The sequence below is a fragment of the Corvus hawaiiensis genome, chromosome 26, assembly GCF_020740725.1.
Source record: "Corvus hawaiiensis isolate bCorHaw1 chromosome 26, bCorHaw1.pri.cur, whole genome shotgun sequence".
Taxonomy (NCBI): Eukaryota; Metazoa; Chordata; class Aves; order Passeriformes; family Corvidae; genus Corvus; species Corvus hawaiiensis.
Window position 1 is genome coordinate 40,179,339 of NC_063238.1, and position 26,986 is coordinate 40,206,324.

Below are 26,986 nucleotides of genomic sequence, written 5' to 3' on the forward strand. Positions count from 1 at the left end.
AATTATTTTAGACTGGTGTGGATATTGAAGACTGAGAGTGTGTAAATAAAATCTGTGAAATAATCACTCCATTTACCTGTGATCTTTAGCATGGAGCAAAATGTTAGCACCTGTGTGTCAGCTGCTTCAAGAGCTGTGTGAGAAGGACTACAGCTTTGCATCTCACTGTCAATGGCATCAGTAGTGGTCTGTAACTCACATACTTTGAGAGAAACAGCAGCCCACATTCCATCCAGCCCCTGTTCTTATATAGGTGAGTATCACAAGTCACAGACAAAAATCAGGAATATTTCTTCTCCAGCTGGGACCTCAAAAGCAAGTTTACAATCTACTCTGGTTACTTTCTGTGCTATTGCTGGGAACATTGAAGCTTGGGGAATTGTAAAGCACATTTCCTTTTACACATCTTCCAAGCAAGCTTGCTGCAATGCTACCTTCCTTAAGCAGAAGTTCAGATGCCAGCATAGCTATGGAAAGCATCTTTCATACTCTCAGATCCATCTTCTGGCTTCCTGGTACTGATTACTTACCATCAAGCTGCTTGGATAACTCCTCTTGGATGAGTCTCCTCAAAGTCTCTAGAGATGGGGGTTCTCCCTAAAGAGTCAGAATCACAGGGATGAGACAAGATAATCACAGCCAAGGGATCAGATGGTGATAGGAACTTCCCAGATAGTGGGAACAGTTTTAAACTGAAAGAGGAAAGATTTAGATGTTGGGAAGAAATTCTTTACTGTGAGGGTGGCGAGGCACTGGAATGGTTTGCCCTGAGAAACTGCGGATACCCCAGCCTGGGAAGTGTTCAAGGCAAGTTGGGTGGGCTTTGGAGCAACCTGATATGGTGGGTGGCATCAATGCCTATGGTGGGGGGGGTGGGGGGCACTAGATGAAATTTAATGTCCCTTCAACCCAAAACACTCTGTGGTTCTATGATGCGCAAACTAAGCCCTCCACAAGGGGCTCAGCAGGTGCCATGTCATCACCCACAGCACACACAGGGCTGCAGGGTCTGCCTAAAAGAGGAATGTAAAGGGATTCAAAACAATCACAGAATCAATTAGGCTGGAAAAGACCTCTGAGATCATAAAATCTAGCCTTTGACTGAACACCACCATGTCAAGTAAACTATGGCACTGAATGACACGTCCAGTCTTTCCTTAAACATCTCCAGAGACAGTGACTCCACCACTTCCCTGGGCAGCCCATTCCAATATTTAATTGCCCTTTCCGTGAAGAAATTCTTCCTAATGTCCAACTAAACCTCCCTGGCACAGATTGAGACTATGTCCTCTTCTCCTACCATTAGTTGTCTGGGAGAGGAGACTGATCCCCACATAGATAGATCCTCCTCTTAGGCAGTTACAGAGAGTAATAAAATCCCCCCTGAGCCTCCTTTCCTCTGAGCTGAACAAAGCCAGCATGCTCAGTCTTCACAGGAGTTGTGCTCCAGACCTTTCACTATCTCTGTTCCCTTCTCTAAAACTGCTCCAGAACCTCATGTCCTTCCTGAACTGGGGGGCCCAGAACTGGACACAGGATATGACGTGTGGCCTCTCCAGTGAACAGCACAGAGGGACAATCACCAACCCGGTTCTGCTGGCCACACTATTGCTGACACAGAAGGCCAGGAGGCCACCGGCCTCCTTGCCCAGCTGGGCACATGCCAGCTCACATTTGACTGCCGTTGGCCAGCACCTCCCGGGCCTTTCCTGCTGGGCAGCTTTCCAGCCACTCTGCCCCCAGCCTGGAGCACTGCAGGGCCTTGTTGGGACATGAGGGCAGGACCCAGGCCTTGCTCTTCATGAACCGCATCCTGCTGGCCTCACACCAGCCAGCCAGCCTGTCCACATCCCCCTGCAGAGCCTTCCTACCCTGCAGGGCATCGACACCCCCATCCACCTTGGTGTGGTCACAAATTTACTACTGAGGGTACGCTCAATGCCCTTGGCTACATCAGCAGGAAAGAAACTGAAAAGGACTGGGCCCAGGGGACACCACTACTGACCGGACGCCAACTGGATGCGGCACCATGCCCCAACTCCCCAGGCCTGGCCATCCCGACAGTTCTTAAGCCAGCAAAGAGTGCACCTGCCCAAGCCCTGGGCTGATGGCTTTTCCGGGACTGTGCTGTGGGAGACGGAATCAAAGGCTTTGCTCAAGTCCAGGGAGACTCCATCCACAGCTTTTCCCTCAGCTCTGAGGCGGGTCACGCGCTTCTCAAAGGACGTCAGGTTGCTCAGGCAGGACCTGCCTTTCCTAAACCCATGCTGGCTGGGCCTGATCCCTCGGTTCCCCTCTATGGGCCGTGCGATCCCACTGACGACGATCTGCTCCAGAACCCTGCCGGGCCCCGAGGTCAGGCTGACAGGCCTGCAGTTCCCCTCGTGCTCCCTCCGGCCCTTCTTGGGCATCACAGTGGGACACCTGCAGTCATCTGGGACCTCCCCGACTGGCCGGGAATGATGATAATAAAGGACGGGAGAGTGGCTTAGCGACCTCTTCCGTGGCTCCCTCAGCACCCTTGGGAGACTCCAGGCCAGGCCCAGTGACTTGTCACTGTTTAAGTGGCTCCATAGGTCACTAACAACTCCCTCCGGGATTGCAGGAGTCTGGCCTGCTCCCCGTCCCTGTGTGCCAGCTCAGCGGACTGCTTGTCCTCCAGATAAACCATCTGATTGTTGGAGGAGATGGAGGAAAAGAAAGAATTCTGCACCTCAGCCTTTTCCTCGTCCATTGTGACCATATTCCCCTCACCCCCGCCTTGATTAAAGAAGGGCCATTTGCCTTGGCGCTGCTGCATTCCTAATGTTTTTAAACAAAGACTTTTAATTGTCTTTTACAGGGGTGGCCAGATTAAATTCAAACAGATTTTTTGCCTTCCTGATGATCTTTCTACCTGAGGTTGGGGTCAATAGCTTAGGCACATGGTGGGCTGGGTGGGAAAAGCACTTTGGCATGGTACAGGGCTTCTTTGGGGATGTTTAGAGGAGGAACATACAAGGTGGGACAACAGAGAGGTGCAGGTCACTGGGAGAAGAACAAGTGGAGGCAAAGTTGAGGGGCAAAGGCCTAACAAAGGCCTTTGTGACCAGGGGCGGCTCCATGGAAATCGCCAGGCCTCTGGGACAAGGGGCGGCCGTGCCCACCAGGCCTTTGTGACCCGCGGTGGCATCATGCCCAGAGGCCATTGTGACGTGGGTCCGTGTCGTGACCCTGGGGGCTCCAAGTCCCTGCAGCGGTCACTCCCAGGAGAGCAGCTCTCTGAGGAGGCAGCAGCTTCTCTGGAGGCAGCAACTTCTCAGGAGGCAGCAGCTCCCCTGGGGGCTTGTGGCCAGCGTTTGGCAAAGCACCCTCAAGATGTCAAATCAGCAGCAGGCGAATGCTCACAGGCACCCCTGTGAGGGGCAGCCGCTGCTGTACAAGTGGCGACAGGTGAGGGAAAGGGATGGAGGGAGAGGCTGCAGTGGGACCCGGGGAAGGCCCTGGGGCAGAGACAGGCAGGCCTGGCACCAGGCCTTGCTCTGCGGAGGGGCCAGCGCTGGCATGGGCCAGTGCTGGCATGGGCCCGGCACAGCAATGCCCCAGGGACAGCGAGCACAGCTGGGAACCCAGCCCTGCCTGGCTGCCGTGGCCAGCACCTGCCTCGGGGCCAGGGCCGGGCTGGCCGGCACGTGGGGGACGCTGTTCCTGCACAGCCACCTCCATCCTGTGCCTCCTCCTGCTTCCCACAGGTGACCCAGAGGCAGCCACAGGAGGCACCACAGGTCACCTGGAAGACCGTCACACCCCTTCACATGGACAGACTGTTCCCCAGACCAGTCACCTCAGGAAGATCCCCAGGACTTGACACACAGGACAGCCTGGAGGGCGGGCACTCGCTGCCCCACAGCGGCACAGTCACACGGCCACAAAGATTGTCCGTGTCAGACTTGCCGCCTCTCCATGGCCCTCCACTGACAGTGACACGGCTCAGCCCTAAACTGCCAAGAGCAGCCTCGGCAAAGGTCAAGCTGCCCCCTCTGCCAGCAGCAGCAGCAGCCTCGGGGTCTTCTCCCAGAGGCAGAGCACGGTCCGGGGGCCCCATGGCCAGCGGCCACCGACAGCTTGTGCCACCTGCTCCATGGGGCACTATGGCTGCTGACAGGGCCTGGGAATCACCTTCCCCGGGCAGCAGCCCTGCTGCTGAAGGGCTCTGGCGAGGGTCAGCAGCAAGGCAGGGCCGTCGCCTGCCATTGGTGCAATCCACACACAAAGTGCAGGTCCGCACAGGGACCCAGCCAGCTTGGAAGCACTTGGGGCACTCTGAGACAGAGGAGCTCATCAAGGTGCAGGAGGGGCATGGTGGCAACACCTGCAATGACCTGTTTAGAGAACTCGCCCCATATCTGCGTGAGAACGGGTCCGTCAGGTCCACCTCAAGCACTTCCAAGTGGTTGAGTGCCCGCCAAGGGGCGCAGGGAACGCGTCGGCCAGCTGAGCAAACTGCGCGGCGCAAGCAGCTGTGCCCAGAGGATGAGGACGCTTTGATGCAGCTTCTCCGTAAAAAGACAGAGCAGCTGGAGGAGCTGGAAGACAAAGTGTACGAAGAGAAGTTTAGAGCCATCTTCTCCTCCCTGGAAGACAAAGAAGGCCCCATGACGTCCAGCTGCGTCATCAGGGATCCATGGAGTCCCACCCTGGAGCCAGCTGCAGGTCCCTCGGTGCCGCACAGCACCTGCAGCGTGACCAAAGACGCCGCAGGAGAGACAGAAAGCTCCTCAGAGCTTGTGTCTCTTGACCAGTTGTTGGCCGACCTGTGCCCTGTCTCCGATGAATTGCTGTCTTGTGATGCTCTCGTCAAGGAGCTACTGGAAAAGTGGGAGGAAGAAAAGCTCCCTGACAGAAAAGCGGCAAGAGAGAGGGACAGCGAGCCAGAGAGCGCCTTGTCTCTCCAGCCGCGAGACGAAAAAGAAGAGCCAGTGGCTTCTGCCCTGGACAGTTATCCGTGGGATGAGAGGAAAAGCCAGCCTCCCCCCACATCACAGCCTGAGGAGACATCAGGCTTCCCAGCTTCTCCTTCATCTGGAGGCTCCTGTGAGGAGAGGGCAATTCGTAAGCCACCACAGCAAGCTGAACATGGCAAGCTGCTCTGCATGGGGACTGAGGACGTGTTAAAGGACCTTCTGCAGATCCAGACACAGCAGCTGGAGGAAGAGGATGATGACCAAACACATGGAGACCTGTTTGGAGACATCCTCTCCTTCCTGGACAAAGAAAGCCATCCCTGTGACGAGGGGCACAGCAAGCCTCTCCCCACACCACTGCACCAAGACACAAAGATGTTTGCAGTTTGTGCCTTGCCTGCTGAACCCGTGGATAAGGCCGACAAAACACGCATGGAGGCTGGCCATGCCCAGGCCGCCCCTCCCCAGGAAAAGCCCTGCAGGGCTGGGGCGCCGGCAGGGGCTTGCCTGCTGCCTGCCCAGCCCCTGGCATGCAGTGGCCCTTCTCCCCCCGCTGGCATGGCCACTGTCCCGCGGCCCCCGGCCCCACGGCGATGGCGCTCCATCGTCAAGACGGCCCGGCGGGCTCTGCGCCAGCTCTTCTCTTTCAGATGCCGCAGTACGCAGCTGGAGGAGTGAGCCCCACTGCCAGCACCAGGACGATCCCCAAAGATGCCGGCTCACCCTGAGGACGCCCAGCTCCCAGGAGCAACGGCAGCGACCGGAGGCACCAGCACTGGAGAGGGAGACAAACACTGGAGGCACCGATGCATGCATGGATGGATGGATGGATGGATGGTGCCCAAGGCAATCAGTTGCCAAAGGTGGGTCCTGCTGCCGGCCCCAGCCCCTCGCCCCCATGCCGACTGCCAGGCAGCCTGGTCAGGAGAGCCGCCTGAGGAAGGATTGCTGATCTGCCCTGGCAAACCCCACAGAAGCTGACTTTAGGCCAGGGCTGCATTGTGGGGGTGCATCCCCCCCTGCCCCCAGGCTGCATTAGGAGCTGAGAAATGCTCCTTGGGCCTCTGCATTGCAGGCAAAGGAAAGCCCATCCTCCTTTCACCTGGCAAATCGGAAAACGTTTCCCTGGTTTCCCTCGGCACAGACTGCAGAAAGGTGTTAACCCCGGATGAAAGCCCAGGAGTCCTCACCTCCACGAGAACCACCGGCACCCCCAGCGCAGAGAAGCGCGGGGTGACAAAGGACTGACGGAATGCTGCTGGAGCCAAGCATCTCGGACTCTTCTTTTTGATCTCTTCCCCACCTCACCCCAGCCCTGCTCTTCTCCCAGACCCTCCAACCCCCGATCTTCCCCTCCCCACCCCAAACACCCTCTTCCCTGTCTTTGCTTCCGACCCTCCTCTTTCCTATGCCTTTCTATCTCTCCACCCCACATTTATTGTAAAATAAAATCCCTGTTGTTGACTTTGGTGGATTGTCCCCTTGGCACCGTAATTCAGGCAGAGGCGTCTCTCATTAATTGCATCTGAACAGGGGCACACATCTGCACACAGCACTTGAGCTGTGGCCTCCCCAGTGCCCAGCACAGAGGGACAATCACCAGCCCGGTCCTGCTGGCCACACTATTGCTGACTGTCTTGGGGTGACGTTATGATGTGTATCCCATATCGCTGCCTATGCCCAGAAATTAATTTTTATGCCGTTCTATGCCTCTAAACTGAGCCTGAGAGGGGGAAGAGGAAAAAACTGAGCAAAACTTTCTCAAAGCAGTTTGCAGCTCGTTCAAGGTCATATGAAGATAGCAGGTTTTTTTCCCCCCCAGCTGCGGCAGGGGAGTGAGGAAGCACCCGGCTTGCAGCTTTTCCAGTCAGCTTTTGGCCAGTTGTTTTCAGTTTCTCGTTCTCTGGAGAGAGACTGAGAGTTGGACTTTGCTTTTTTCCTTCTCTGGAATTCCGGATTTTCTCCCTTTTCTACTGGACTGCTTTCAACCTCAGAGCACATCGGGAGGACTTTCCACCGGGCACAGAGGGCCTGGCCCTGGGCCAAGCCCCAGCTCCGAGGAGACCAAAGGGAGGACTCTAACGCTTTCCCAGGTTTTTCCTCCACAGTGAAAGATTTTACCATTTAACATTATTTTCCTTTCCCAGGTGTTTGTTAAATAAATAGTTTTATCTTCTTCACTTTCCTTCGAGGAAAATTTATTTTTTCCCGAACCTGGTGGGGGGAGGGGTGGTTGTGCCTTCTCTCAGAGGATATATTTCTAAATTTGGCCAAACCGGAACACTGACACAGAAGGCCAGGAGGCCACCGGCCTCCTTGCCCAGCTGGGCACACGCAGGCTCACGTTCGGCCGCTGTTGGCCAGCACCTCCCAGGCCTTTCCTGCTGGGCAGCTTTCCAGCCACTCTGCCCCCAGCCTGGAGCACTGCAGGGCCTTGTTGGGACACGAGGGCAGGACCCAGGCCTTGCTCTTCATGAACCGCATCCTGCTGGCCTCACACCAGCCAGCCAGCCTGTCCACATCCCCCTGCAGAGCCTTCCTACCCTGCAGGGCATCGACACCCCCACGCACCTTGGTGTGGTCACAAATTTACTACTGAGGGTACGCTCAATGCCCTTGGCTACATCAGCAGGAAAGAAACTGAAAAGGACTGGGCCCAGGGGACACCACTACTGACCAGACGCCAAGTGGATGCGGCACCATGCCCCAACTCCCCGGGCCTGGCCATCCCGACAGTTCTTAAGCCAGCAAAGAGTGCACCTGCCCAAGCCCTGGGCTGATGGCTTTTCCAGGACTGTGCTGTAGGAGACGGAATCAAAGGCACCTCAATTTCCAGCTTCTAGTAAACTATGGTTTCGGTGGTTTAAGCAGGCAGCCTGGTCTGAGGGCACTAGTTGCAGCACTGTTTCCATCTCCATCCTTGAGAAAATCTCCTTCCTATGAACTCATAGGACAAGTAATAGAAATCACATCAGGAGACATCTCTGCCCTACCAGATCACAGTGGAGATCCCATGTCCTTTTTCATCATTGCATGTTTCCTCACAGGGAGATTTACATGTGCCCCCAGGGTACTAATGCTGGCTGTCTGTACTTGCTAAAAGCACTCATATTGGATGCATCCCCTTCCACCGGGCCTTATCTCAGGAAACAGAAGCCAGTTTAGCCAGTTTATGCATATGATACCTATTCTTCCAAACCAGTACAAGGTTTTGCCTGACTTCAGACTGTTGAAGGGAGACAGGGTATGTGGCTGCCTTGCCTTGGCCCCCTACCCAGCCCCCAAGGCACAGTATCTTTCATCTTTTCTCTTAGTTCTTTTGTGCTGTTGCTGTTGTACAGTGGTAATAGCTGTAAAAACTCAAAGTAATGTGAACAACAACTCCAGATGATGCAACTAAAAATATTATGAAACCATTTTTGATGGGTGGAAGAATTTTTTCAATTGCATCTTTCCAAGTAAATGATAAAAAAAAAAAAAAGGCTTTAGGGTAGCCAGGCTCTTGCCTTTGCAAAAACTCAAAAGAAAAAATGTAGCTACATTTAAACAATAAACCATTTTCAAGCAGCAAGAGCAAATGTTTTTCTCTGTAAATCAGAAAGTGAGATGCTCCACCTGAAATACACTTTTCATTTTTTTGGCTAAAATTATTCTTTGCATTTCTGTCAGTTTTGAAAATACTTCTGGTCAACCTAAAGACTGCCTTCTTTTGTGAATGAGCTGCTTGCAAAAGTGTTGCTTTTCCCTCACACTGTTTTAACATACAAGATGCAGTTTGTGTCCTCTATATTTACAAAAACCTAGTGAGCTCTTCTGAGTCAGAAGTTTTTCTTCATTAAGAAAAGGATATTTTATTAAATAGCTAAGTGACATTTCAGTTTTAATCAATAACATTGCTGATAAATACAGAGTTGGTCTATTTGCTGCCTCCTTCCCAACACAAATTTTGCATGAGAAAAAGATGTGTCACTGGTGACAAAAGAAACAATTTTGTCATTAAGTACTAACTGGTTTTGATGGCTGTTAGTGTATATCCCAGTAAATAAACATAATTGTGGAGCATACTTTAAAGGCTTACAAATTATCTTTTCAAGTTTTAACCCTATTGTTTAAATTAAGTTTCCATATTCATCACTTGATTTCACACACAAAGAAATGCTTTGTCTAAAATTTAGCCAGCTTTTACATCAGAGATTATTCTCTGTTTATTCTCCTCTGAGATATCTCAAATTCATTCTCAGGATGGGCGCAGTGGCTTCACTGCTATTGGTAGTTTTTCTCATTCTGCTACATACAACACCCTCAGGCATTCTCAGTAGTGAAATTGTTTCCCAAAAGGGGGGAACAAAAAGAGGGAGAATATTAAACAGAAATAGTATTTCATGAATTCTGATGAGCTGACTCCTGGATTTCCAGGAATAGAGCGGTGACCTTTCCATGGCTCAGCATTTTGTCTCTCACAACAACCAGCAGCAAAGGAAGGTGTTAGTCGTCTCTATGAAGTGCTACACATTACTGCCCTTATAGAAAAATTTCTTTTTGGACTCTAATGCCATGGCCACCACCACAGGACCTGATTTAGGCATTTAAGGGTAAAAGGTGTCAGCAACTGGCCATGGGTCTGGATTACTTAGCTCCCCTGAAAGAGCAAGTCAACAACCCCACAAGCCTTCCCCAACTTCCATCCATGGAAGTGTCCAAGGCCTGGCTGGATGGAGCTTGGAGCAACATGGTCTAGTGGAAGGTGCCCCTGCCCATGGCAGGGGGTTGGAACTAAATGGTCTTTAAGGTTTCTTCTAATCCAAACCATTCTATGATTCCATGATTCCCTGAGATGTGCTATAGCTCTCCTTTATGGGTATCAAGAGCTAAAAGTGCTGCCTCCCCATTATAACACGCTCCTGCTCCAGTTTCTGTCAGCCTCAATGTACTCTGAGGCACTTCTCTGATCCCTGTGGCAGGAAAATTACTGTACAAAGCCTTTCTCTGGCAATCTTACCCTTGGTCCTGGAAATCCTGGCTGTCCTGGAGGACCAGGAGGTCCAACTTGCCCAGTGTCCCCTGGAGGTCCATGGGGACCCATCAGTCCTGGATGACCCTTATGACCAGGTATCCCGGGGTCACCTGGAGGTCCCTTTTCTCCTTGAGGGCCTTTTTCACCTTTGAAACCAGGCTCGCCCTAAGTGAAAAGAATGACATTACTACCACAAAATAAGAGGCAAACTTCTGATTTCTAAAGAGAGAAACACTCACAGCTGAGCTGGCAAAGTTACTGAGTACAGTATCTGGTGCACTACAAATGATCCACAAATTATTACTGACAGAGAATGATTAAAGAGAGACCTGGGAGACTGGGAAGCACTGGCTTCACTTTTGAATGACCCCTACCCCCAGCCACTTACTCAAAATAGCTCTCTTTATTTCAATGTAATGAAGTAACTAGTTAAATTCTTTATCTTACCCTCTCTCCTTTGGAGCCAATTGCACCCTGTTTCCCTGGTGCACCCTGCAACAAAATAAAGGTAAACATAAAAGAACCATCCATAATGACAGTAAATAATGAACCAAACACCTTTGTAATGACTCCTGTGACCTGAGGAAAATTTATTTTCATGACAGTCTGACAGTTTCCTGAGAGCTTTCCCTTTTGCTCTCAATTATCAACAATTGAAGGGAAAAAAAAAAAAAAAAAAAAAGCATGACAAGCAGGTTGAGCGAAGTGATTCTCCCCCTCCACTCCCCTTTAGTGAGACCCCACCTGAAGTGCTGTGTCCAGTTCTGGTGCCAGAATATAAGCAAGGACATGAATGTGTTGGAGCAAGTTCAGATGAGGTCACGAACATGCTCAGAGGGCTGGAGCACCTCTGCTGTGGATTCAGGCTGAGAGAGCTGGGGTCGTTCAGCCTGAAGGACAGAAGGTTCTGAGCCCCTTCCAGTACTAAAAGGGGGTTTGTAAGAAAGATGGGGACAAACCTTTTTTCAGGAACTGTAGTGATAGGACAAGAGGAAACGGCTTCACAATCTGAGAGGGTAGGATATTTGGTAGAAATTTTTCACTAGGAGGGTGGTGAGGCACTGAAACAGGTTACCCAGAAAAGTTGTGAATGGTTCAAAGTCAGGTTGAATGGGGTTCTGAGCAACTTGGTCGAGCGGAAGGTGTCTCTGCCCCTGGCAGGGTGGGTGGAAATAGGTGATATTTAAGATCCCTTCCAAGCCAAACCATTCTATGAAAAAAACCCAACAATTTGTTGCAGCCCTAGTAACACCCTTGATGATTTTTTTCCCTGTGACACCAGCCCTGTATAGAAACAACTGGGAATTTAACTTACCTCTTTTCCAGAAGGACCTTTTTCTCCAGGTTCTCCCTAAGACACACAGAAGGTGAATTGAGCATTGCACTGGAGGAGTTGGAAGAAAGACTTCACCTAATAACTGCAAGTCTTGCTTTCTGTTAACAAGTTTTCTTCTACAAAGTAGCAGGTTTGCATGACTTGTCCTTATCCTACTGCTATTGGTCGTTCCTGGAGAGACACATCCTACTATTTGGAAAGCAATTTTTAGTGAATTTGCATCCCATGTAAGCATAAATAACAGGAAGTAATTTCTAACAAACCAGCTGAAGGCAGATGTTTCACTGAAAGTGTGTTCCTGCTTTCAATAAATTTTGTTCCTTTTTCTTACCAACACTTCCCAAAGCTTCATACACTTTATATGGTGTTGTTAAACTTAAGAAGCACCAGCATTATACCCATAAGAGTCTGAAGATGTAAATTAAATAAATTTTGTAGGTAGAAGTACCATCTTGTATTACACCAGCTGGAAAAACACATACAGAGGCAGTGATAAAGGAATTTTAAGCCTGAGTGCTCACCTGTTCTTTCATAACTATCTTAAATAATCTCAGTTTGAATAAGCACCCTCGTAGACTTATTTATATATATTTATTTAAATTATTTTCTCTGCATTTTTAATGTGATAATTAGACAATGCAGTTTCCATTTTAGTATTTCAATGAAAAAAAAAGTCACTGCAGTCCTGAACTGCAGATAAAGCAAAATGAACATTAAGCTAGTTATTGCTGAAATTCTGGCCACTTTCCCATATCATAAATGGAAAAATTCATCTTTCTAAGTCTGTTTGCAATCAACACACATGATCATACCTATAACATGCATGCAGGTGATAATTCCCCCTGGAAACATAACATCTTCAGCTATGTTAGCATCCATACACGTATCCATGAGGAATGAAAATAATCAGAGATGTGTGATCCAAATTAGGCTGCATTAAACTTACTCGAGTTTTCCTTAGGGCCACTTCAGTTTTAAATGGCCACCATGTTTGCTGCTTAAAATTAATTGTCCAGAGAAATATTTCTTTCTCCTCTTTTCATCCCAAAGATCCCTTTCAATTATTAAAAAAATATTTAAAAATACAGAAGAAAAAAAGACCCACCCTGTGAAAGATTCAGATCTGCTAGAGCCACACAAAAATCTTTTATATCTCATTTTTTGTCACAACAGATCTAGAAATAAAAAAAAAAATTACCTAGCATTTATCTTTTCCATCCTTCCAGTGGAATTTAACATCTTTTACTCACCTTGAAAGGTCTAAAGATATTGGATTCTGAGGCTGTGATATTGTCATGTGTATAGGTTTATTATTTATTATTTTAGATCACTTCAGGAGATATAGGAATGCTTTAATTGCAATGTATCTCTGTTGCTGGCAACAAAGGAATTTCCCTCAGAATAGCAAATATCAGAAATACCTGTATTATTATCAGCACTCACAATTTCCTTATTTAGTCCATCTAAGGTTCATGCAGAGGTATAGTCTGAGAACTTAAATATCCCATACCTGTATTAAGAAGACTGTTGAAGCAGTCTGATTAATGCACATATTATCAGGGCTGACTGACAGATATCAGCTCCATACATGAGATTACGGTTGTTTATCAATATGAAAAATGTATTTTTGCAGTCCAGTTTCCTTTGGAAGTAAAATTATATGGCTTCTGGATTTTTCCTGCTTCAGTTTTTTTTTACCTAAATGAAGATGACCGTGTCCCATCTTCATCAGTCTAACACTTAAAAGCAGGTAAAGAGAGGATCTAATCCACCCCCAGACATACTTACAGGTGGTCCTCGGGGTCCTATAAAGCCAGGGAGTCCTGGGCTGCCTGTTTCTCCTTTATTTCCTTTGGGACCCTTAGGAAAGAAATGAGACAGACACTAGCAGCCCTTTCCCCAACACCTCTTTCCCAGGGCATTCATTTACAGATATACTGGAACTGGGAAATTTCACTTTAGCAGCAGGACTCCCGAAACTGACAAGGAAGAACAAAGTATTTTAGAAAAGCAGGTTGCAGGCACCATGGTTGTGTTATTAACAAGCTACACAGGGTCCCTGGGAGAAGACAAAAAGGAAGGGACAATTATGGCAGGGGCAGGAGGCGTGTTCCGTGGTTGTTGTGGTACCACATGGCTTATGAGGGGGTGTTGAGAGCAGAAATGCTGTAATGGGTGATGACAGGGAAACAGCACAGGTGGTCATACTGCTCACATCTTAGAATACAACCAACAGACACTTACAGGGCTTCTCCTCTGCCTTTATTTCCAGGCTGAATTTATAAAATGTCTGTCTTTCACTTATCTCTTGTGATATTCAGTCAAACTGTCCCTTTTTCCTTACAGATCAGGGCAGTTTAAATAACAGTTCATGACACAGAACCATGTCATGCACATTTCTGGTTTTAACTCTTATTTTAACCTTTGCTTTCACAAATTTGTCCCCTACATTTTCAGTTCAGAACATAGCCCTTTTTCTTCTTAGGGTAAAACTTGTGAAAAGTGAGCACCAATGAGCCTGACAAGAACAAAGCACATGGATTTGGGGTGTGCAAATTGCCCTGGAGACTTCAGGGGCTGGACTGTGTTGCTGTGTGTGGGCTTAAGCATGAGCACTGTGAATTGTGATGGGCACTGTCAAACAGCAAATGCAAAAGGAGAAAGCTCTTGACAGGTTTTACCTTGTGATTACAAGTCAGCAATGTTGAAGGTGGAAAAAAAAATTCATCTTTATTACCATGATAACCTTCCTCACATCTCCTTTTTTTCAAAATAGAAATATAAAATATTGACTTGTCACACTACACGGTGAATTAGTACATTTCAAAATAAATGGATTTATGTACAGCACGAGGATATACTTCCCATAATAACCTTTATGAAAAGGAGAGGATTCATTTTAATGACAGAGAAAGATAATGATGAGATGACTGTCTGTTCTGCTGACCAACACTGTCTCATTGTTTCCCCTTCCTCATCCATCTGACTTTATCCTTTTTCAATCTCCTATGTTATTTTTGGACTCTAAATCCTCTGGAGCAAAAGCTGCTGTGGTGCTGTTTGTGCAGGAAGGTGCCCGGTGAGTCCCTGGGTCACATCGTATAGGTATTGTGATAACACTGTGATGATTAAAATAATAATCCCCACTTGGCATTCACAAGGCATCCCAAAGCCACAGTGACCTGATAAAGACCCAGAAGGTAAAAAAGCAGTGATAGGAATTGAGAACAGGGGTAGGTTTAACGAAAAGAAGAAAAGAAGTTTGAAAAGGCAAGAGCAAGGATCCATGGGGCAAGAAGCAATGGCAGCAGTCCCAGGAAGGTAAGAAGAGCTTATGTCAAGGACAAAAAAGCATGTGGCACTTATTGTTTGATGCCGAAGGGCTGTCAGACTGCAGCACCCTGTCCCACCTCCCCACACAGAAAGGTGGTATTTGCTTCTCTGAGACATCCCTGCAGATGCTTGATCAGGGTACAAGTCTGTGGCGAGGCTGGAGTGGCTTTATGGCATTGCAAGGGTCACAAAGAGAGAAGTCCTGCTGCAGCTTTTCACATTCCTCCTGCTCTGCCTTTGTTTCCCTATTAATCCAACAGTCCAGCAAGCTGTACTGTCTCCATGGGCAAAGAGAGGGAAGAGCCCTGCATTGCGATAGATGCTACTGGGCACAAAGGAATATTTGCATGGATTTGCTGAATTCTGGACGATTTTCAGCATCACAACAGAGTAAAAAAAAAACAGATACAACAACCAAACCACCAGTTCCTCACTGTCCTTCTTACAGCTCTTCATTTCCAAGCTGTTCTTCCCCACAGGATGGCCTCAGGGGAGTTTCATTCTGCTTTCTGATCTTGGTTTACTGCCCACTGTCTGCTCTTTCCCCAAGTGCCTGTGAGGATTTTTTTGCTGCCACTATTCCTCAATGGCAGCCTGCCAGCTCCCCGAGGCCCTCTCCTTCCTTGTGACAACTCTCTGCTGGCTGCACGCTCCCTGCTTGGCAAAATTAAATCTACTGGTTAAGATGAGGCATGTCAATCTTTTTTCCATGCTAGGCAATCAATCATTTCCATTTGCTGTGAACACTTAACTTTCACTGGGAAAAGTGATGACCCAGCTAGCATCTCAATTCCAGGACTGTAGCCAAACCCCCTTCAAAGTTGTGGCCAGACAGTGATTTTCAGATCACCCATCTTCAGACATGGAAGCCTCAGGGATGGTAATCAGCTACACATAATCCATTCTACCTACACTTCATCAGTGACCTCTCCTGGCTGCACAAATTTCCCTTTGTGGTACTTACTGGGATACCTGCTGGGCCAGGTTCTCCTGCAGATCCAGGCAATCCATTCTTGCCCTGTGTCAAAAGGAAAAAAATTAGTGATGTAATGCATGCTAAAACTAGAAATATCCAGCTACACCTACATCAGCAGGGATTTCTTTAGTGTTGTTCAGTCTCCTCTCCTGACAGACTGTGAAGTATCTTATTTCCAACTGACCTCACAGCTTCTGCATCCCGGATTGCATGGCTGATCTCAGGACAAAAACTGAGATGTGGACCCAAATCCGCAGGCCTGAGGAGGACCAAACCAGCACTTCTCCTCCTCCTTTCCTTCACCCTTGTCTTTCTCATATGTAGCATCCTTCTGGATGGATGGAGCCACCTCCTCTGGCTGCTCCAAGTCACCAGTGTTCAAACAAGACTCTTCTTAATCATCTCAGGCTTCCCCTTTCTTGGGGAATGGAGAGAAACACTTGTTCTAAAGCTTTGAGGTATTTGATACTTACCTGACACCAGACAATTCAGAATGAACCAAATCATCCTTTAAAAAGACCTGTTTTTCACTGCTCCTTAGGAAAGCAGCTGAGCTGATCATCTACAAAGTTTGGTGAGATGAAGTTTTACACTCTTCTTCTCTCAACTCACCATGCAGAGGTGTTTTTCCCTGCATTGGAGTTGACCATAAAGACCAGCCCTTGTACTGTCAATATTAAAAATCATGCCTCACACTCCTTTTTAGATAAAAAACAAAGAAGAGGAAGAACGAGAGAAACTGATACTTGGCCCTCCAACATACAAAATCCCAAGTATCTCTTCTCCAAAGAAGAATATGGCCTGGAGTTAACGATAATTTCCATCTCTTCAAGTATTTTCACTCACTGCTAATGTTGTGCAGGGGCATGACATGATAGTGAGTGATGCCAGCAGTACAGGAATAATGAGATGAATTATGAGGTAGATACAGGAGGTATCCATATGTTCTTACAGTCTAATCTAAACCCCAACCCCCCCAGCTTGGAGGGACCTGCTGCTCCAGCTCCTGGCATTGCTGAGTCAGCATTTTTCCCAGATCATGACATAGACTCTCTTTCACTACCAGGTCTTCTGAGAAGGAAAGGAACTCACTCATTGCAACACACTAAAGGTGTGCCATGGTTCAGCAACAGAGATCTCGATTCAGATTTGATAAGGATTAATTTCTAAGACAGAATTTTAAACCCCATGAAATTAATGAAAGTAATTTCTGAGACATCCTAAAGGAGACATTTTGAAATGTCAAATAGATTTCTATTTCTCCACTGAAGCTGTAATAAAATTGTACAGGTGAATAGTATCACAACTGGACCCCCATGTAACTCAACCCAGGCACCCACAGTGAGTGTCTATCTTTGAAAACTGAGACCATGTGAGAAGTGAGCAGGATCCCAGAGGCAGGACTGAAATATGAGTATTTCTGACTCTGCAATCCTGACAGAATCCATTGAACTGTTCTTCCCACTGAGTCAGCAACCATCAATTCCTTGCACTATTATAAGTCTTCATCAGTTTCTAGCAATATCATTCCTAATTGTCTTTCTGAGAGGCAAAGTGTTTTAATCAAACATCATCTCAATCTTCCTAAACTCTCTTCTTTCAAGCCAGAGTTCTGGACTGCAGAACATTCCCACTACAAACAATGCTCCATCCCTGGAATTTTTCAAGGCTGGGCTGGATGGGGCTCTGAACAACCTGGTCTAGTGGGTGGCATCCCTTTCCATGGCAAGGGACTAGAACTACATTATCTTTAATGTTCCTTCCAATCCAAACCATTCTATGAACTATAATGTACCTCTAGAAAGGGCTTATCAGAAGAGAAAACTCACCGGCTGCCCTCGGAGTCCTCGAGGGCCCTGTGGTCCTATGGGACCAGGATCACCCTGAAAGGAAGAGAAGCATTCTGGTGACATGGAGGCAGGTGAACAGACATTTTAAAATATTCCTGCTAAACTACATTGTTCACACATTAGGGGAAACAGAATTAAAGGAGTCTCACTGCCCCCTTTCAGTTATTTATGAGGAAGACCAACCCTTCGAATTTTAAACACCTACCACTAAATGCAGCCTGATTACAGGCAGAAACCATTTCTATCAGGTTATTATCAGATTATCTTAAACCTGTATTTCTTAGGGACAGAGATTCTCTGATATTTCTCAAGAACTGACAAGTCTGTTCTCTCTCCAGGGAGGCTTCAGAGCTGCTTCCATCTTCTCCAAGGGGTTCCTTTAGGTCTGCCTTACATTTTGCTTTGTAGGGTACCATTTACAGCACACCAGTTTCCAGTGACACAAGGGGGTGCAATTGAGAAGCCACTTCTCCAGGTCCCATGGCAGTGGCACATAAGCTGCTCGGAGCATTGCTCAGTAGCTGCTGCAGGATCCCACATCAGCTGCGCCCTCCCAGGACTTTGTTATATGACTGCACTTGACAGTAATCATGCCAGAGGAACTGTTAGTACCATCTTTCCTTCCTCTCAGCAGCAGCAACTTATTCCATAGGTATTTCATAGACTTCAGTGGAGCGACACACTCAGTCAGGTGTGGCAAAGGAAGCGTGACAGAGGCTGGCCTGGTGGGACCTGCAGAGCGAAGCACTGCTCAGAGATGGGTGCCAGAAGGCAGGTCCATGGCTACCAAGCACAGCCTGGGTTTCACACAATGCTGCTTTCTCTACTTATCCAAAGATACATCTGACATTTTAGTGTCAGCAGCTGAGCAGTGACAAAGGCCCTCCAATTCTTTGTTTTCCCTAATGATCTTTGCACAAATCATTCCCTGCAGTAATTCACCCTTTACTGCAGTTTCTGCAGCTGTTTCAGGTCAGGGTCACTGTGAATTAAAATTTTCATTTGTCACAGAGAAGGAGATTAATTTCTGCTCAAAATGGTGCACTTACATCCTTCCCTGGCGGCCCCTCACGACCAGCAGGACCTGTCACACCTGGCTCCCCCTGCAATTCAGCAAAAAAGGGAAGAGAGATCAGCTCGAGGTCAAATTCAGACCAGTATCACCACTATAAGTGGTATGGGGTTTCTGCAATTTGTGACTAAGTTCAGTGAAAACTTTTTTAAAGGCAGCAAGAGCCCTGTTCATCTTAGATGACATGAAGCTTATAAAAATAACTCAGAAACATCTCCTGTAAGTGATGCACAAGGCAGTGCTCTGCTTTCCAGCAGATTATTTGCTACTGCTACTTTCAGGCACTGAAAACCACCAACACATTCATGATGCAGAAGGTGTCATAATGAGGAAGAGATCAGAACTCCAGCACTGGATTTTTCACATAAGCTTCTGCAAGCAGAGAATTTTATTTCCCTGTAAAAAAGGTAGAATTAGGTAGAAGAACATTCAGTTTTGTATTCCCCCTTTTACACCAAGGATCTCCAAACAGAGTGGACAACAACTTTTCATGCAGGACTTGAGGCTTGGGTTTTATGATCCACAGGCAACTAAGTCAAAGGGACATTTCTATTCACTTTTCTGTAAGTTTTGTACTTGAACTTATTTGCACTTCTTCAGCATTTGTGGAGGAGAGCTAGTACGCGTCCAACAAGTGCAGTAGAGTTCCTCACTTAGCCAGCATTTTTACCAGAAGGATGTGGTATGGAGGCATCCTTGAGGCTTCTTCAAAAAGGACTATCTCAAAGGGAGCATCAGAGGATTCAGCTCTACCAGCTGCCTCACCTTCCCCAGAACTAGAAGTTCAGCAGAGGGAATGAAGATAGCTGCTGTCATTTTTGAGCCATAGATGTGGCCCATGGAATCATAGTGGAAAACAGGCACATGAAACACTGCCATCATTTTTACCTACTGCCTCAGAAAGGGCAACTCCACACAATCTTTCTCCAAAGGATTGTGCATGAGGTATCCGTTACTTACCCGGGGACCTGGCGGACCTGTATCTCCTCTCTGTCCTTTGAAACCCTACACAAGGGAATGAAATCAATAATTATCCATCACCCTGATGCATGAAACATTTAAGAAAACTCTAGCTTGAATGTTTATTTAATAATCTTTCCAGTTTTGCCAAAGCTTACTGGGGATTGGTCAGCATGGATTAGCTGTGTCCCAGGGAGTAATGAGGCAGGGCCACATCACAGGAAAAGCTTTCCATAGCTCCTTACACTGTAAAGCCAAGGCTCTGGTCTGTGTATCCCTGGTGTGACCAGCCAATATATTATTTAACCCTAAATTTTACTATCCCCACTCTTTCAGAGGACATGTAACAGAGAACACGAGGGTTACAGCTGTGACTTCTGGTAGAGAGGTGTAATGAGGCTACATGCTTTAATTTCTAGGTAAGGGATTTAATCTTCTCCCAGTGTGAAGAATTCAGAAATGTCTGTGTTCTACTTTTGTTGCTTATTTAAGTATTTATTTAGTCACAATACCATGACTGTTTGTATGTTTGCATCAGTAAAGAACCTTATCTGCCCAAGAAATGCTCCCTGACTACAGTACAGGGGGTTGAGTGGGTGGAACCATTCAGAGCAGCACCCACCGGTAATCCTCTGGCACCCTCCCGGCCTGGGAGCCCTTGTTCTCCAGGCTTTCCCTGTGGGAAACAATAATGTTGACGTTAGAGAGAGCCCCAGGTCTGTCTCTCTGCTGTAGAAGACTTCCCACTCCTCTCCCTTAGACATAACATCACTGAGAACTGTGATTGCCCAGGGTTTGTCCAGCAGTGCTGGAGTCTGAGTTTGCAAGGAGAACAGCAGTGACAGAAATTCCCAAACACACCTCAACCTGCACTGTCACGTGCACTCTGAGGCCCTGAGGCATTTTACAGCTCTGGACTGGTGTACATTTGCAGTGTCAGAGCTGCACCAACACCTAATCAGCACATGCAAAATCAACATCTGCACATAGAAATCGGGTGGTTTGGTGCAGACACAAACTGTCTGCAGCTGCTGTGACAAGCACTCCTCTACTCAGCAGTTGTCCTAATGCCTGGGAACTTGGCTCTCCCCAGAACCACTAAGTCCCATTTGACAAGTCACAGAAAGAGGACGGCAATGCCTGATACTTGAAGTATGTTCTTCATGTAACACACACAGTTGCAAGAAATAACATTCACTGCCAAATTCATTAACATTTCCTTTTAGCTGAAAACTTCGTGGCACAGCTTTTTTCCCTCAGCAAATACAAGTATGGACTAAGTAGAGAAAATCAAATATAAACCCTCTAATTCTGGGCAACAGAACCGTCTCAGAGAAATCCAGAAAAAAGCTTCTTTAAAGATATCTCCTCTAAACTTTTTATGCCCCATAAACTTCTATCAAAAGGATGGATCACAATGTTTAATGTTAAAAGACAACCTTCCTTCTCTGCAGTGTTTAAGGCAGCTGTAAAAGTGGAGTCACTATGTTTTAGTGTATTTATGGTAGATGTAAAAGTAAAAGAACCCAGTTTCTTTTCAAGATTGCTCATGTGTCATGCTTATAAATCGCTCAAGACAATACAGTCCTTCTGGTGTTAGAAACAGATGTGCAAACAGGCTCCTTGTTCCCCCTAAGGAGTCCATAGATAGGCAGCTCCACAAACAACAACTGGATGCAGCTTCTGATTGCCTGAGCAAAACAGTTTTAAATTACATTACCGGCTCCCCCAGAGATCCTGGTTTGCCGTCTTTGCCATCATTCCCAGCAATTCCCTGTTAAATGAAATGCAAAACAGGGTAAAAGGAAGCGATAAGAATGGTTGGTGGGGTTTTTGTCAGTGTGAAAGCTCTGCTCATCATGGCATGCTTGTTTGCCTAAACCTCCAAAACCCTCCCTACATCCATAGCTCTGTTGTAAATCTCTTCCTGTCACACCCCTGTGACAGCACAACCTGTTTCCCTTTCCAATATGGCAATATTTCCCTTTTCGCCAAGGTGAACACTCCAACAATCTTAAATCAGGATTCTAAAACCAATTGTTATAAATCATTGTAATGCCATTATCTTCATTCAGGTAGGCTACTTTACAGTAGAACTATCTCTGGCTCTATCCTTATGACAGATTAAAAAACTCCCAAAATGTTGTACTATAACCTTTTCCAGAAGAGAGGAGTCTATGCCCAAGGTGGACTTGAACTAGAGTCAGTGCAAAGGAATCATTTTGTCTGTGGATTCAGATAAAGTTAATATCCCAGTCTCTGAATCCTTTTGCCCTCACACTGGAGTTATAAGTTGATTTTTTGCTCTGTATAAGAGTATTTCTTTCATTGAGGAGACAGGCAAGGAACAGACCTCGTTCACATTATAATTTACACTTTGCTTTAAAGAGATCAAATACAGCATCCACACTGTCCTGGACCAAGGACAATGCATCAGCATGATAGACATCGTTACAGACCACACGTGGCTTTCAAAGCACCTCAGAAATGTCACCTCTTTGTTTTACACACCTGTGTGTGCATGAATAATTTAATGTACTGACTTAGAAGGAGCTTAACCACACTCACTGGAAGTCCAGGCAGCCCTGGTGGGCCCTGTGGACCTGGGGGACCATCCTTGCCCTGGAAGGAAAGAACAAACACCACGGGTCAGGCATGCTCCTGAGAGGCTTCTATCAGATGAAGATTTATCATGACAGGGGACAACTGTGAGAAGGTGGTCTTGTGTCCCATGTCACAAAGTCTATGAGGTTCCCTTGAACTCCTTCTAGTTTAGATGTCCCTCTTTTCACATAAAAAATTCAGTATTATCTATGAGTTCCTACAAATTGAGAAAGCACTGAAATCACTGGTAATTTTTTCCTGAACTATATTTAATATTTCATCCTTAATTTCCTGGATGAGGTGTCCAGCCAGGAAGCAGATGTATATTTTATACCTTTGAAATGAGTAGTTACAAGAAGTGCCTCTCTGACCATCCCAAGAAGTCCCCTTACTCCACAGGACTGGACAATATCATCCCATGTCTTTCACAGCATCACAACCTTATCATCCTTTTGAAATGGAATTTCAGCTTTCCTGTCTATCTTGTCTCTGGCTTTTCTGCACAGAGTGTTCAATGATTCCATAATAGCCATATGAATGACCATCACTGTTCACTTATGATGAAGTTCAGGTTGTGAAACTGCTCTGCAAAATGCACCTTGTTCCTTAGGAAACCTTGCTCTAGAAATTCATCACAGAATGACACAGTCTTAAACTGTTCCAACTCAACAGTGTATTCTTTAGGGAAGGTTCATTTTTAACTTTTCAAGCTGAAGTTAGCATCAATCAGATTACCTGTCTCTCCCAGGGTTTTCTGATGCATTACCATAAAGTAGCATCTGAAAATCCTTCAAATAAAACAGCAGTGCCAAAATTCTTCATGGGCTTCTCAAAGGTTGTATCTGTTACTGGTATTTTTGGTAGTGCCAGGAAACAGTGTCAGGCCCCAGAATCTGAGCAGTCTGTGCTGTGACGTGCTTCAACAGGCTGCTGGTTATATTTTGATAATCCCCACACAGAGTTCAGATATTAGCCTTAGGTTATGAAGCATCCTAACATATTTAGTAATCCTGCTCTGGAGGCTGAGAGATGTTAATAGCAAGGACAGAACAGACAAGAGGTACAAAAATCTCCATGGAGGTCCCATGGACTGGATTATCCTCTGGGTAATTTGGAGTCTCATTTGGTGAGTTTAAAAAGTGCTAGAACAGTAATCTGTGTTTATTTATGGAAGTTCTACTTGCAGGCTAAATATTTTGGGGAGCTTTCAAAGGACATTTCATAGTTGCCAGCTCAGCTTTACTTCACAGACCTAAACATAGGTGATGCCATGGTGAAGCACAGAGCTTAGAGCTTACCACGTCTCCGGGGTTTCCTGCAGGTCCTATTGGTCCTGGCACCCCATCTGATCCCTAAACAAAATAAAGTAGAAACAACGTGAATAATTAGCGTATTTTGTATGTTTGTCAACACATTCCCTACCATGGCTGGCATCTCTGGAGCTTTCTTTAATCACTCAGCTCAATATTCATTCCATTTTTTCATTCACCACTGAAAAGCAGTGCCAACCTCTGCACTCAATCAGCCTCCAAAGCCAGAAATAGTCAGATATTTGAGTTCGCTCTTGGCTCTTCCTTCTGAAAATTGGGGACAAGTAGGAAAAAGCCAATCATGACAAAAATAACTCTGAAGAACAGCAACTACGGGAGAACAGAAATTATGAAGTGCACTCTGTGGCAGGCAAACTCCTGGAGCCACATGTCAATGCAGACAGAGGGAAAAGTCAGCAAAAGCTGAAGAACAAAATTGTCTAGGGGACATCACATTTTGCTCTGTTTTGACAGGCTCAGTTTCACTTTGCACATTTCCTTTGGCTGTGAGTGTTCAGGAGGTCTCACAGGACAGTTTTAAGTGTTTTATTCCCACTGGTATAACTTTCTAGTTGTAGCAGTATTAGGTTAATAGAGACACAGTAAATGTGTCTATTATTAACTTTCTCCTAAAATAATGCTCATGGGAGCTCAAATGACCCATGAAGCAAGTCCACATGTTGTCCCAGCAGCGAAGCATCCAACGTCCTGTAGGCACTGCTACCATCTGAATATGGGATTTTAATCTAACCCCCCTTTTCTAACAGGTATGCCCTGTCATTTAGTCAGTGCAATGTGAATTCAGGCTGTGCTGATGCCCAGAACAGATGACGGTGGCACATCCTCAGCACAGCAGAGCCAAACTGCACTGTAAGCAGCAATATGAGCAGTGATGACTTTGGGCAACGAAAGGTGGTTTGGAGAGAAAAGTCCTTCACTCAGAAAAAACCCCCAAACTTGAAGGGAGTAAAGTGGAGATATCACCAGCAGGAGAGCCAAGTGATTTCAGCCCTGATGCTCCACTGTCACCCTTTTTTAAATACAAGAAATCACAACTCTATTCATGGAGAGAGCAGAACTAAGAATGAAGAGGACTGTGATGGAGAGGGACATGTGTAAAAGGCCTTTTAATTCAAAAGTAACTCGCACAACATGAAAATTGGAGAAAATCCAGTTTCATACCACTGTGTAAAATTGAGAAGTAAAATGCTCTTAGATCTGCTAGTTCTAGACTAACAACTTATTCCACATACAGGAAAGCACCTATACATGTACTAAATAGTCCCTATGGAAGAGTTTTCATCATCATCTTTGTGCTGTATACAGAGAGTAACTGAAGCTTATAAACAATTTACAGAATGAGCTGAAGCAATCAGTGGAAAGTGGCCAATGTATTAAATAGAAATTACCATGAGTAGGGAACTCTATCACACTCAGGGGATCATTAGGAACCCATTGGAAAATGCAAATTCAATGCACAGACAGATGGGAATGGTCCTTTCCAGCACATGGAGCTTGCAACATCCTTTGTTAGTAAGAAAACTACAGGACCATCTTTGCAACAGAGGAACTTACAGGTGGACCAGGGTTTCCAGGAGCCCCTGAGAAGCCAGGCATTCCAGGGTGGCCCTGCAGAATGAAAACAGAGACATTCTTTATGTATTAGTCACATATCTACTTGTATAAAAGTTAACTGGTGATTATTGTGAGGTAACATCAAAATGAGTCAGTGAGAGCTGGTTGTAAGGTAATAAAGAACCATGGCTTTTTAAAGTGAAACCTTGGTTTTCAAAGCGTGCATTTCAGAAATAACATAGTTAATTTCAGGTGTACTTCTTTCAATGTTTATTTTAGTCAATGCTAATGGAAGATGAGAGCAGATATTGTGGAATTGCACAAGACAGGAGGTCAGTCAGGAAAACAAACCTGTTTAAAATGTCCTACAAAAGTCATTGAAGAGGTGCTGATTTGCACCTTAAACCAGTGACTCAGCCCTTGGCAAAACTAACTATGAAAGTTTGCTCTACTTTAAACCATTCTCATCTTTCCTATGGCATCTCAGTCCCTCCTCAAAGAGGTCCTCCTTACATTCATCATCTAAGACAAACAGAAACACTGGTTTTTTCAACCCAAAGACACCTGAACTCCTGGATATCATCCAGGGATTACCCAAGGAAATAAGTAAGGGTTAGGTTATGTAGAGAATTCAACGCATTCAGTCTAGAGGTGAGGAAACAGATGGTACTGGGAGGTTTTTATTGGAGATGAGGATGGAAGGCTGTGGAGGATTGCTCTGGTTCCACTCTTCAGCATAGCTTGTCAGTGATGAAGAGCTCCCATCTTCCAGCTCTGCCTCTGAGAAGGGTGCTCTTGTACAGGCATCATAGGAGTTACTGATGAAGGAACAATCACAGTGACAGCACTGGTGGAAAGCACACTCTGTTTTTACCTGTTCACCTTTTTCTCCTACTTCTCCAGTCATACCACGGTCTCCTTTAGCACCCTGGTAATAAAAAAGAGCCACTGAAAGTCAATGAGATTCAGTGTTGTGACAGCTTTTTGAACTCTTTCATAAAGCACTTGGACATTCAAGAATAAAACTCAAGAATCAGGACCGAGCCCTCATTGTCCTCCTCTTAAATTCTTCTCTAGGCTTTCACTACCAGTGCTGGAGCCAGGAATATATGTGGAAAATGCCCTTTGAGCAGACCCAGCATAACTGGTTTTTAATGTTTTATTCTCATACTCATAAAGAGGAATTACACATCCCTAAAGAGCAGGAAGGTTGTTAGAAACTCCACTGAATCACACCTTGATAAGGAATCACCCGGCCCAACAAAGGTGCCCACACCCTTCAGGAACAACAGCAATAAAACCAGCATTTGTAAGGTGCAGCCAGAAAATTCATACCCAGAAAGTGCTCCCCTCTTTCTCTTTCTCTTTCTTTCTCTTTCTTTTTCTTTCTTTCTCCTTCTCTCTCTCTCTTTCTGTTCTAGAGACACAGGATAGAGACAGCCAACTCAAATGTACATGTCTGCATTATCAGTGCTTACAGTGACACAGTGAAAATTACTGAGGTGATGGTGAACAAGGTGTGAACAATGCACAGAGCAATAATGAATTGCTGGCCATGGAAATAATACACTGGTTTACTACATGGGAGCTAGGAGACAAGGGGGAGAAAGAGGGTTGCTATTTATTAATAAAAGAGCTCTAATTCATATGGCAGAAGGAATGAAGCTGCTCATGAGCAAAGATCTGCAGTTCTACTGCTCTGCTTCTGAGTGGGACGTAATAGCTTGGATGGTGCTGGTAAGGACAATATACCAGAGAGTCAAAAGTGCAGAGCAGTTTGGGTCTTCTACTGCAAGGATCCTCCTAAGGGATGTAGAAAAGAGCCACAAAGTCTTTGTGATTGCTCCTTCCCAGGGGTCTTACAATACTTTTTTTTTTGCATTTGCGAACTCTTTTTATTGAATTCAAGTTAGACTACTTATCAGGTACTTGATTTTACTTTATGCACATGTACAATTTGAAATTTATCCTGTTATTTCACCTAACCATCCATTCTTGCTGCCTAAATCTCTG

The 26,986-nt window shown here is 46.1% G+C and overlaps 1 protein-coding gene across 2 annotated transcripts in view; it reads right to left on the reverse strand.

Annotated features, from left to right (window-relative positions):
• Positions 1-26,986, reverse strand: part of COL22A1 (collagen type XXII alpha 1 chain) — a 227,815-nt gene that overhangs the window by 4,731 nt on the left and 196,098 nt on the right. For both annotated transcript variants that reach the window (XM_048287054.1, XM_048287055.1), the window contains exons 48-62: positions 25,848-25,901; positions 24,974-25,027; positions 23,387-23,440; positions 22,053-22,106; positions 21,205-21,258; positions 20,107-20,160; positions 19,485-19,529; positions 18,502-18,555; positions 17,432-17,485; positions 15,591-15,644; positions 13,082-13,153; positions 11,273-11,308; positions 10,405-10,449; positions 9,943-10,122; positions 531-597 (exon numbers count right to left, since the gene is read on the reverse strand). In XM_048287054.1, coding sequence (XP_048143011.1) covers positions 531-597; positions 9,943-10,122; positions 10,405-10,449; positions 11,273-11,308; positions 13,082-13,153; positions 15,591-15,644; positions 17,432-17,485; positions 18,502-18,555; positions 19,485-19,529; positions 20,107-20,160; positions 21,205-21,258; positions 22,053-22,106; positions 23,387-23,440; positions 24,974-25,027; positions 25,848-25,901 — 931 coding nt within the window. The remainder of the gene's footprint in view (positions 1-530; positions 598-9,942; positions 10,123-10,404; positions 10,450-11,272; positions 11,309-13,081; positions 13,154-15,590; positions 15,645-17,431; positions 17,486-18,501; positions 18,556-19,484; positions 19,530-20,106; positions 20,161-21,204; positions 21,259-22,052; positions 22,107-23,386; positions 23,441-24,973; positions 25,028-25,847; positions 25,902-26,986) is intronic.